General features: G+C 38.7%; 1 protein-coding gene across 1 annotated transcript; it reads right to left on the minus strand.

Moving 5' to 3' along the window:
• Positions 1-7,953: 7,953 nt before the first annotated feature.
• On the minus strand, positions 7,954-10,910 carry bmp15 (bone morphogenetic protein 15). The gene is made up of 2 exons (XM_042512418.1): positions 10,449-10,910; positions 7,954-9,658 (listed from the first exon to the last, which is right to left on the minus strand). The coding sequence occupies exons 1-2, from the start codon at positions 10,810-10,812 to the stop codon at positions 8,655-8,657; spliced, it is 1,368 nt and encodes a 455-aa protein (XP_042368352.1). The 5' UTR covers positions 10,813-10,910; the 3' UTR covers positions 7,954-8,654.
• Between the last annotated feature and the right edge of the window lie 1,627 nt (positions 10,911-12,537).

Raw genomic sequence — 12,537 nt, forward strand, 5'->3', positions numbered from 1 at the left:
CTTTATATGGACAGGCCATGATCCCAGGAGAGAGGAAGAGAGAGGGAGGGAGAAAAAGTCACAGTCTATGCTGTGTCGTCCACCTCTGTCTCTGTCTCTCTCTCTCTATCTATCTCTCTTCTCTGTCTATCTTTTTTGGCCCAAATCTGACATTATGTGTTTGCAGAAAAAACAGCCATTTCCCGAAATCACGCCATCCAACACTCAGAATTTCATCTTCTTTCTCTCTTCTTCTCGTACATATATTTGCGCAGATAACGTGAGCACAAGTGAGCCAGACACTGCGCACGTGATCGTAACATTAAAGAAATGGCAACAGAGACACGCAGCTGGGTTAAAGGTTTTGAAAAGACAAAGAGGTCGCTGCATGTGTGTGTGTGTGTGTGTGTGTGTGTCAATGCCACAGTGCGTGTGAATGAACTTGCAGAGAGATAAGGCTTTATCAATCTGCAGAGACTGTGTGCTGCAGTATATCTTTGACTAACCATGCGCACCCTGACCTGACACAACGTCGCAGCCACAATTACACAACATAGATGGGATTTAAGATGACAGCAGGTGTGATTTACATAAGCAGGTACGCAGTACAAACGATCCCGGCACGTGAATGTGTGCTCCATATGTTTGAATTTAGGCTGAAGAGCAAGTTTGGGAAAATTGCATCGTCATATCTGGTGATTTTTTAAATCAAACTGAAATCCAGTCAACTTTTTTTGCCATGAAATAATTGCGAAGTAGTGTTTGTTTTAACTTTTGTTTATACATTTGGTCAAAATTGAAGTTTTATACATTTTTCTGAAATATTTCTATCCTCAATAGTATTTGAGTGTTCTCCATGTTGATGCTGGTAATTTGATTGGGGCAATATCTGTGTGCGCAGGCGCTAAAGATAGCTCAATGAAAAGTTGGTCACCTTGGATAAAACCACTGTTTGTATGCAACATTTCCAGCAACTACCCTGCTGTACCATAGCTAGCACAGCAGAGGAAAAAAGCTGTTTGTTCAAGAGGGGAATTAAGTGTTTCAGCCCAGGTCAACAGTTTATTAATGAGGCTATCTGGATGAATACTAGCCAGCAAGACCCTATTATGTCTTAATATGTGGGACGAATGTGGACAAACCTCCATAAAAACATAGCATCCATTTTATTTTAAGTGCTAGTTCATGATTTATCTGTATGACAAACTTCCAGTGGAGGCCAGCTATTCAGGAGTTTTCTTTTTTTAAAGTTTATACATAGTTTTGCCACAAACTAAGTCATTTCAACGTTCATATCTTTGCATTTGTGTCAGGCTTATTGTGTTGAGTGAACCTGGAGTGGGTCATAAAAACTGATATCTTGCCAGATCTTGTCCACTGGGTTAGTAAGACAAAGGTGAGAGTGCCAACATTTTTACAGGACACGTGTCATTAATATTCAAAAACAGAATTGAATTCCCGCATGAACAGTGATTCATTTTAAGTAGTATTTCAGTGGCCGCAGGTGCGACTCAGATCTGCAGCCCTTTGCTGCATGTCATCCCCTATCTCTCCCCTTAAGCTGTCCTATCTATAATTTAAAAGCAGAAAAAAACAAGGGCGACCTCTAGCTCATCTGGTAGTGTGCACCCCATATTCTGATGTCTTTGTAGCAGCCCAGGTTCAATTCCAGCCTATTGCTCTGTGCTGCGTGTTATTCCCCCTCTCTCTCCCTCATGTCCTGTCAGTCTACAGCTGTCCTATCGATAAAGGAAAAAATCCCCAAAAAAATAATTTAAAAAAATGAACTAAAAGCCAAAAAAGAAGGGTGTCAGTTAGCTTCTTGGGACAAAAGATCATTAAATGTGCATTCCTATGAGACATAAATGAAGAGATTTAAAGATCTTACTGTCCATCTTTTATGGAAACAAGTTTTTTTCAAGGAATATTCAGGTCAGCCTGGAAAAGACAGAAATGTTTGTATCCAAAGGTTTAAAGACAAAAATGCTGGATGTTACATTGAAAAGACAGTCTTCTCAACAAAAAAGTATGTTCAAACCCCTAAATGTAAGAAAGAGGAGAGGGAAAGTGCAGTTAATTGGACCAGGGGGAGCAGGGGATCACAGAGGGATGTAATGGAAAATTCCTGCGCTGATTCCTGTAAGGTTGCTCATCACCAAAAGGCCACCAGACGAACACAAGACTGACGGGAATCCCTCGCTACACAAACCCAGAACATCTGCATCATATATTATTACAGAGCATGACTCATCAGATTTTGCCTGACAGGCAGCTGCAGACAGAGGAGGCTCATGAAAGCTTCAGAGAAGAGTTTTTTTTCCATGCTTGCGGTGTTTATGCTAATGCGGGACAGATGCAAAGTGCTGGACTTCTGCAAACTGGTCTAAGTGTTTGAAGGGACATACAAAGGGCATGCACATGTCATTCATATCAATGATAAAAAGTGACATTTTAAAGAGCATGTATCATTTTTATGGCGTATACTGTAAGAGTTTTGACTAATAAACTGTTTGCACATACGTTTTTATGAGGCTTGTCATCAGAGTGAGTAGTTAACCCCTCCTATTAATAACACACTGACAGGGAGTATTTTACCACACAATAAATACTTTTTATTTGAATATTTTAGTATTTGATGACAAAACTTTCTTGATTAATGTTTTGAATGCGGGACTTTTACTTGTAGTGAAGTATCTTTGGCGTGGTATTAGTTGGCTAAAAACTGCAATGCAGTTAGCAACATGTTTTATAAATGTTTTCAATGAAGGATTTTAAATGAAGGTTTTTTTTGTTTCCTAAGGGGGAGTTTTTTATTGTTGGCACAGTCCGAATAGGTGGGAATTCAATGCGTTGCTAAATGCTTTTGAGCTGAATTGAGGCTGATCTGATGGTGCCAGTTTAATTACCATGGAAGCGTAATGCATTCACTTGTTTTTTTGTGTTTTGCTTTATTTTTGTTTTAAATAAGCAAGAATTTTTTTTCTCATGATTCAAAGAAAAATTTCAAGGGAAAAAAATATGCACTTTTTTGATAATCTCATTAACGCTCATGTGAATGCATAACTCTTCATTTTAACAGTCTATTTGAAAAAAATGAAAAAAAAAAAAAAAAATGCCCATCCAGTGACGTCTGAACTTTAAACTTTGATTACACTGATGTAAAAGGGAATAATTCCCTTGGACAAATGGACTGAAGGAAGGTTGCAGACATGACCTCATCTGACCAGCGTGCAGGACATTTTCAAAGAAAGGATCTGCCCAGAAAGCCCTATAAATGGAGACAGACCTTGAATCAAAGCCAGTGATTTCTGATAGTGGACATGGTGATAGTTCATCCCTGGCAACACTCAGAGGTGAATCGGAGGGGCGGCCTCTGGGACTCCAGTCATGAAAAAAAGCCCTGAATCTTTTAGCTTTTTTAAAATACCTGTACTTTGTGTCATTCAGACAATATGTGTTTATCCTGTTCTGCTTTATTAAAAGGAAGTGAACATAACCAAGTAAATCATTTAGTAAAGGATTTTAGAACATTTCTATAGCAAAAAATCCTATAGGATTTTAGCACATTTGTAGCATTTTCGCACATTTCTTGGATTTTAGCATATTTCTAGGATTTTAGGACATTTCCAAGATTTCAGGATGTTTCTTGAATTTTAGGATGTTTCTAAGATTTTTGGACATTTCTAGGATTTTATGAAATTTCTAGGATTTAAGGACGTTTGATCCAGCGATTGCTGGATCAAATTGTTATTTCACTTAAAGTACTGAAATAACAATTCAATCCAGCAACTTGTAAAGGAGTAATACTTGACCAGCAGTATCTACACTTTGACCCATGTAATAGATTTGTGTATTTTGTCCACCATTGGTACCAATGAGGTATTTATTAATGCCCTTTGTTCCCTAAGGTGGATTTCTATTTGGAGCAAGGTGATATGTAAGCTCATTTTGTCAACTTTTTAGGTTACCAGATGGAGGCTAAGATCTTAGTGCCTGCAAAACTGTTACTTTTGCAAGGCAAATAAAAGCAATGACACACAGCATGCAAAACGCAAACATTAGTGTCTGTGTGACTGTCTGGCTGACTCATTTCATCACTTATCACACACACATGCACACACAAGATATTTTCTGTAATAATGGACCTTTATGGCTCTCTATCTAATGTGATTAGTAACAGGACACTTCTGACAAGTCCTCAAGTGAAGCTTATGGGAAATAGTCTTGCCAGTCTAGTGTGCTTCTGTGAGCATGTTATTTCAGAGCATTAGTCTGTCAGAGGAGATTAGTGTCCTAGTGTGAGGACATACTCAGACACACACATATCCAAAATCCCTTGGGAAAGTAGCAAGGGAGGTCCTGTAAAACTGAGGATTTCCAGTCACTCTATAAACAAAATGTTACGGTAACACATCAGCACTGCAGATCCTCGGGGAAGAGAAGAGTAATGAACATAACTGTGGCTGAATTAAACACTTCTCTCTTGTAAATCTCCTCATAAAATACACTTTTACTGCAATACCAGCCCTTTTTTTCACTTTTATGCAGCCTGTTTTTCACCCACAGGTGCCAAACATTTGCTTATTCTTTATTTTATCATTTAAAAACTAAATTTAATTAATTTTAAAACAAGCTACAGTTTAAATTCTTTTACTGCTGTTTTTTTAAGGAAAGTATCATTGCTTCTCGTTCGATAAATATATTCTTTTCTTGCATCTGTAAGTTTTCAAATGGAGACAAATTCCCAGCACAAAAAATGGCAACAGTAGTTCTCTGTTTGTCAGAAGGAATGACATCAAACCACACTGCTGCCCCAACTTACCACAAAAACTACTTCAATAATGATACTGTTTTGTCATTAAATTTTGTAGCTTAAAACTAGCCAAACGTCAGAGGTTTGTTGACTTTGGCTTGTGACAATGTAATCACTGTCTGAGTCACACACATTTATCAGCAACGATACAAATATATTATCAAGGTCATATTGTGCCTTAGGGAAGAAAAAAATCTGACTTGTTTCCCATTAAATGCAACATATATATGAAGGAGAACAAGTTTACTGCTGTATTGTTTGAAGATATTGTGACACACAAGTGAAATTTGGTCAAAGAGCAACATCATAGTCATTTGTACTCTACCTTAGTAATCTGTGGTGCTCAGCTGATGCTGACACACTTAATTGGGGGTCAGTTGGTTTTCAAAAGTGCTCTAAAAACTCACCATGCATGTGCAAATGTAGGACTTTACTTAGTTGAATTTGAACTTTAACAACACTACATTGTTGTTAAATGTTTCATAACCAAATAAATGGCATCCTGTCATTACTTACATGCTTGTTTGTGTGCATTTTGCATGACTGTGTTAAGGTGTACATGCATGTCCATCCGGTAAACAGTGATGAATGAATGGCTTCTCTGTGACCCACTTAATACAAAGAAAACTTCATTTCATAATGACAGTGCCCTTTATCTGGTAAATAATGATTTACAATTTAACATGTGGGCTACTGGCCGGAAATTATTTGCAATTTGCTGTCTCAGCAACCATATCTGACAATCCAGTGGAGAACTGGCTGCACAAAATAAATGTCTGTAAATGTGTAGAAAAGGATAGAAATGATTTATAACTGCAGAGTGATTGTTGTGGTTTGACTGTAAGCTAACCATAACAGAAACAATTTTCAGTATTACATTCTGCATTTCAATATCAGATCAGATGTGCTTAAACTGTGACTCAGTGAAACAAATTAATAATTAAAGTGCTGCCTTCAGGCGCCTGTTTGAAATTATCATGTTGCAAGCTAGGCACACACAATATGAGGACAGTGAGAGTTTATGCTCAGTGGTAGATCTTCCTGTAGGTGATGCGGGAAGCCACCAAGGGTATGTGGAGAGCATAAGAGTAATAAAAAATGAAAGGGCAACAGCCATCTATGGTGCAGTACCAAAAAAAGCAAGAGAAACAAATTGCACAGACTATTTTCTTCTTATTGTTGTTTTTAATAAATACAAAAGATGACAATAGCAATAGTTATTATTCTTTTTCTTCTTATTATTATTTTATTTATTATTTTTTGCAAAATTAAAGGGAATAAGTGGAAGCTCGTCTAGGGCAAATATTCAAGGTACCCCAAACTCATAAGGTGCATTTATCAGAAGGTAAACTAGGTTTTTGCCTCCTTAATGGATCTGTATTGTGACACAATGAATCATATTCAGTTCTAGTCTCTATTTCAAATCTGTATAGTCCGCTGATTCATCCTATGACGTCTAAGTTTAGCTTCAGATAGATGTATTAGTTGGTGATATTGTTTGGTCGCTCACACAGTTTTATTCTACGGTCAGATATAGAACATATAGTCCGGTCAAACTGAGGCAGCAGGTCAAGTGTTGGTTGTTGACATGTGCTCTTATTCAGTTTTTTGTCATTCATTTTGGAAACTCAATGACTGGTTTTTATATTACATCAACAACAAACAGAGCAGCAGAATATATTATTTCAAGCTTGTACTTTTAAATTTTTCTTCAACTCCACAGAACACATTTCCTGTATTTGGCCATTTTGTATTCCTTATAATTTCTGTATTTTAAATTTCTGTTGGATTTCTTGCAGTCTTTCATGAAATTAAATCCAGAAGGTTTCTATATTACATGTCACAAAGAAAAAAAACACTCATGATCAAGCAAAAGACAGAGTATCCCCTGGACCATTCATTAGTAACACAAATTTGGTTTTGCCCTCCTTTTTTTATTACTGTGTCAACACCATGACTTATCTACTTCGATTGTTTATTTGTGATTATTTGGCCTTTTTCCTTTCATGTATATCCCATGTGACCTTCCCCAAAGGCTTCTCCTGATAGTGAGGTCAAGGAAAAAAGGCAAAGAGCAAACAAAAAGGGTTTATAAAACTCTGACTGCAGAGGCCACAGAGATCACAGCAGATGAACACACATATACAGTTTGTGTTGGACATTAAGGCACATTTAGTGTTTTAATTGTTCAAACATTTTCTTATATTTTTCTGTGAGAAATAAACATAAGACAAGGAAGAAAACAGTATGTGTGTTGCAGCTGGATTTAGGATTTGTGTCTACTTGATGAGACATCCAGTTTTTGTTGTTAGTGCAGAGCGCCATCTGTTGGACTCAATACAATGATGCATTTTTCTTTTGTTTTTGCACAATTACTCAAAAATGTAAGGTTCCCCGTACAATTCTTGCAGGGATCTCTTACAAAACGGTTGCTTACATAAAAGAAAATTATTTTCATAATAGAGTTATTTAATATAATTCTTAAATAAAAATTCTTAAAAGCTGGTTAGCTTAGCTTAGTTTAGCATAAAGACTGTAAACATGAGATTACGGCTCAACAAAATATAACAAAAAAAAACTACATAAATAACTACAAGAACCACTTAGGTTCACCTATTAATATATTTAATCTGGAGCTTTTGATCATACTGCATGACCTTCTTCAGATCGTCCATGTTGGCTTAAACCTTGAGATCGAAAATTCTAATTGACTTTGGAAACGGCAAACATTTCTAGATTTAACAGTATATCATTTTCAAAAACATAAAAAATGAAAATAAATTAGGCTTTAGAAAATATGCATTTTATTTTATTATTCATTTTCACTCGTAATAAAAATTGCATTCCTTTCCACAGCAGCACTTCAGTTTGCCTCTTTTAACATTCAACAGTTACATCTTTTCTTCATTCTCAGTTTTATGTTTTTTTTCTAAGACAAAGCAGTAGCAGCACTTTTTTTCAAGTTTTTTGGAGACCCCTCCCATTATAAATACATACAAAATGCAAAGTATCGTACGCAGCAAAAACGCAATGTCACAATACCTTTACTTTGATATCCAACACAGGCGACCCCTTGTCCATTAAAATTAATTATATCGTTTTCTTTAAGAGGAACATGGCCTCAAACAGTGCTAATACATATTACCCAGAAGTGTTTTTTCCCCCCACAAAAATTACAAGCTTTTTTTGCTGTCTCTTTGTGAGCATTGCAGCACTTATGTGAAACAGACCAGGTTTTAAAAAGAATGATAGTGAAAAAAAACAGTCAGGCACTAGAAAGAAAATATTCTTTAGATGGCTGTGGTTTGAGGTTGTATAATGAAGATGAATTCTACATGTGTTTGTGCTCAAATGAGATAATTCATCCAGTTTAATATTACAGACAAACCAGTGATCTGTTTTCTCAAAAGGAAGTTTAAAGTAGAAGTTAAATCAGTTACTCTGGAAGGTTTAGTGTTAAATTACCACTTAAAAGTTATGGTCAAGTGGCTTTTAATGCGTCAAAATTTTCAGGCTCCCTTTGATTGCATTTGAAAAGATACACTGGTGACTGTGAATATAACGCTCAGGACATTCACCAATCTGCACAGTGCTTTAAGCAGCTCATGGAACAATCATTCAAAAAAAAAAAGAAAAACAGTAAATAGACACATCCACTCATCTGTACAATCCATAGTTCTTCACAGTTTCCTTCAGCAGCTGCCTTTTAAAGTGCTTAAACAGTGATGGTGAAGATCTGAAACCACAACGACTTCCTCCTTCCAGTCTCGAGCTCATTATGGTTAGCCGCCAAGCTGTAGATCAAACAAATGACCCATCAAATCTGCCCCCTTTAGTCTCTTTTTCTTCAAGTCTCGAGTCTTCAGCGGCACGTGCACGACTCGGCCACCATGTCCTCCAGCTCCTTGTACTCCACTTTCTTCTTGTGCACGACCAGCACGCTCATGGGCATGTACTTATAAGGCACACAGGATGGAGGCGGGACGTCCCCTACGCCCAGGTCGTTGATGACCGTCTGAATGATGGCGTGGTTGGGGGAATGGAAGCCGTAGGGGAGCACCCTCGGGCAGTTGCCTTGGCAGAAGCGCGGGTTGTACACCGGCGGGGCGATGAAGTAGTGACCCCAGCCGAGCTCGTCGAAGGAGAGGCGGAACGAGTGGAGCTTGCAGCGGTTCTTGGGCGTGCTGGTTTTGCGTTTGTAGTTGGGGATATCTGAGATGATGGAGGAAGAAGGGGAAGTGGAGAAAGAGGAAGAGGAAGTTGGGGCATTTTTCAGAACATCCAGCGATGTATCTTTGGCCTCTGAGGATGAAACGTCTTTGGAGCGCCTGCGCCGGCGAACAGAAGGATGCCATTGCTGTATTCGCCTCATGATGTTGTCCCCTTCAGTCCCCAGCAAGTCCCCCATCCAGTCCTTCACCTCCCTCTCCTCCTCCAGGTATAAAAGAAGAGACGGGACTTGAAAATGAGGTTCACCTCTCCATCTGTCTCTCCCTCCAAGATGAGACAACCACCACCACGAGAGGCTGCTGTCCTCTTCTGCATGCCCAGGATCTGTGCACCAGTACTGGGCAGTCAGAGTCAAGTGTCCCCACGGCCCCTGGTTCTTCCCCCGCTGGACATGTGCGGTGATGTCTGTTTCCGTCCACTGCTCATGGGGTTCCAGGATGACCAGGCTTTCTTTGCCCAGTGAGGTGATCTGAGCTCTGCAACGGGGGGGCTGTAGGGCCTGGGTGGTGCTCGAGGTTGTAGAGGATGAGGAGGATGATGATGAAGAAGAGCGGAGGTGGATGAATGACGCTCTGATCAGCTGCTCCGAGGGAAGAGTGTCAAGGTTGTACTGGACTGTGAAGCTGTAGTGGTGGTCTGAAGGAGAAAAGAGAAAGCATGAAATTAGAACGTTTGTGTGGTGAATCCTAAATATATAAAAGATTTAAAAAAAAGGTGGTCAGAGGTTTGTTTGGGACTCATCTTGGCTCAGGGTTCCCGCTGACCTTAAAAAAGTCTTAAAAGGCATTGAATTCTTTTATCCAAATGAGGCTATAACTGGCATAATGTGTTAAATCAATTGTTCAAAAGTCTTAAAAATGCTAAGACATTGGAGGTAGGATTTTTATGAATCTTTTTTTTCTGACAAAAGCTTAAAATAATGGGTAACCTAAAAAAGTAATAATCACATCACCAGAGTCGTGTTTTATGTTACAATAAATATTTGAAAAGAAAAAACAATCCCCCCCTAACCTTAAGTTATTGATTTCAGGACATTGTTTCCCCTTCAGTATCTAAAATTTCAATTGCGTTGGCGTGAAGAGAGTCTTTAAAATTCATAAATCCCACCCATTTTAAGTTTGAAGAACCCTGTTCAGGCTGATGTGTTGGCTATTTGCCATCTATTCGTACTATAGAAATGATTTTTTTGAAGCTTCTCTGATTGCCTATGCACTATCCTTGTTCTATTTTTGCAAAACTCTTAACACTTACCACAAAACCTTACACCAAACGATAAAACAGAATACATCTCTTGCAGAAGTACACAGTTCTTTCAAAACTCTTCAGTCTTAATGACACACAAACCATTATTTGAATAAGCACTTGAAGCATCAACTAAGTACTGAGTACTTAGATTAGTTAGATTAGTTTTATATGAAAATCTGACCTCCTGACGCTGGCAGGTAGTGAACCGATGACGCCGACGGTCTCAGCAGACGCACAGTGTTGGATCCGAACTTCCGGTGCTGTTTGGGCCTGCCGTCCGGTTCCGCCGCGCTCCGGTACAAACTCAGCATGAACTGCAGGTTCTGGTCCGCTTTCTGCTCGTCCGTTAGCGGCCGGTGGTGCGCGCCTTTGTGCTTTGCGCTCTGGTGACTCCGACGGACGCGCTTCAGTGTGCGGTGGTGCGAGGCCATTTCCCGCCCGGCCACCACTCCGGTGCAGGTGGAGCACAACAGGAAGATAAAACAGGACAAGACGCAGACACGCAGTAAGCTGTGTGTGATGCAGGTCGCCTTCATGATTGTCATAAAACCTCTGGTGCTAGCGAGCTCCACCAACGAGGCTAGAGTTGGCAACCATCCTCTGCACGGCCGAGGGCGTGATTTACAGGCTCACCTGATCACTTGCTATTTTGGACAAGACCATCAACTTCCTGAAATTGAGGGTGACCCCAGTTAACCCCTCGGGCGTGCTAGCGTAAGGAAGCCACGTGACTGGTACGTAAAGGTGCGTAAAAGTTGCAAAACAGATCAGTTTATTTAATAATCTGCACGATTATTATATATAAATTCCCCACACCTGTTACGTGCCTACCTATCAGATAATTTACACATAGTGCAGTATTGTTTTCAAACATTTTGTACAGACAGTTTTTTTTTTTGTTTTTTTTTTAAATTGTATACCCAAAGCTTACATTTTCAGTGCATATATAGGTAATGTGATGTTGAGTTTATCTGATACTTTAGAGAAGGGATTGTTTAATATCCCTAAATATCTAAGACCTTTTCTTTTTCGTTTTAGTGTCCAAAGTTTTATAACTTTAACTCAAGATTTAACTTTACAAAGAGTTGGTTGATTTTATGCCAACAACGCGATATGACCGAGCCATTACTTATAGCCTTCATTTGAATTTGGTAAAGCAAAGTGTCCCACTCTGTTTTGCTGAGTATACAAAGAAAAATTCTAGCAACTACATAGGAAATAACAACATATTATAAAGGGACTCCATCATGGATGTATGAGGAGAACTGGATACAGTGTTGGAGGAAGGGCCCCTCTTCATTCCCATGAAAGTTGCTCAGTAGTGGATGGCCCCAAGAGGTTTCACCTGCTGCGTATAAATTATCCGAATGATGGGCACTTACCAAAAACCAGCTTAGAAAGCAAACGAAATGTGATGTGTCTAACATATGAGCAAAATTGATTGTCTTGGTTGCCTTCAGAGTTTACTTTTAAATTCTCACTGTGCAATACAAAAGTAAGAAGAAACATTTGAAGCAAAACAACAATTTAACTTGCTTGACAATTTTAGAGATACTGAAAAAGGAGGCAATTGATTTTCAGTTGGATGTGAAAATGCTTTACTTTGGCGCCATCAGGAGGTTAGAATTATACCTGTAACACACAGTCTGCGCCATGACATTGTTAATTCCACTACAAAAAAAACTGTCATCAAAACAGTTTGAAATATGTTATAGTTACATACATTTAAAACACATAATGAGCTCTGACTTAATGAAATATTCTATGAGTACAGCGCTTAATGATGTTTTTTTTCACCATATGAGAGTAATTTATTACTTCCTCTCTTGGTCTTTCCTAAAAAGATTTTCAGTGTGCATTGTGGTTATGTTTCTGTATCCAGATTCCTCCCAAACTATATTTGCAGACTCTGATTGCAGTATTTTGATATATTGTTTGTTCATTCTTGTATAATTTGAAGCCCGAGAGCTTTGGGATCTTCTGGTAAATGAGTTGATCTCAGTGAGGAGGAGCTGAATGGATGACACGCTGTTTCTGTGAAAGAAATGAAAGAAACTTGAGATGAAAAAAACAAACTTGATCTCACTTGAAAGCAGCATTCACCACCAACCTAAATATTACAGTTCAGAGTTTCTGAGAACACAAAAAAGGTTGAAAAGGGGAAGAAAAAAACCATGGTCGTCTGATCTGACCAAAACAAACTCCTCGTGGTCTGGATGAGAAGTGAGATGTCTGGGCTTGTTCACATCTTTGATTCTCTTTATCCTCCC

Source organism: Plectropomus leopardus, chromosome 23 (genome assembly GCF_008729295.1).
Source record: "Plectropomus leopardus isolate mb chromosome 23, YSFRI_Pleo_2.0, whole genome shotgun sequence".
NCBI lineage: Eukaryota > Metazoa > Chordata > Actinopteri > Perciformes > Serranidae > Plectropomus > Plectropomus leopardus.

Coding starts and splice junctions, on each gene's coding strand:
- bmp15 (XM_042512418.1), bottom strand. CDS start 10,812: ATGACAATCATGAAGGCGACCTGCATCACACACAGCTTACTGCGTGTC. Junction 9,659..10,448: donor CTACCTGCCAGCGTCAGGAG/GTCAGATTTTCA, acceptor TTTCTCCTTCAG/ACCACCACTACAGCTTCACA.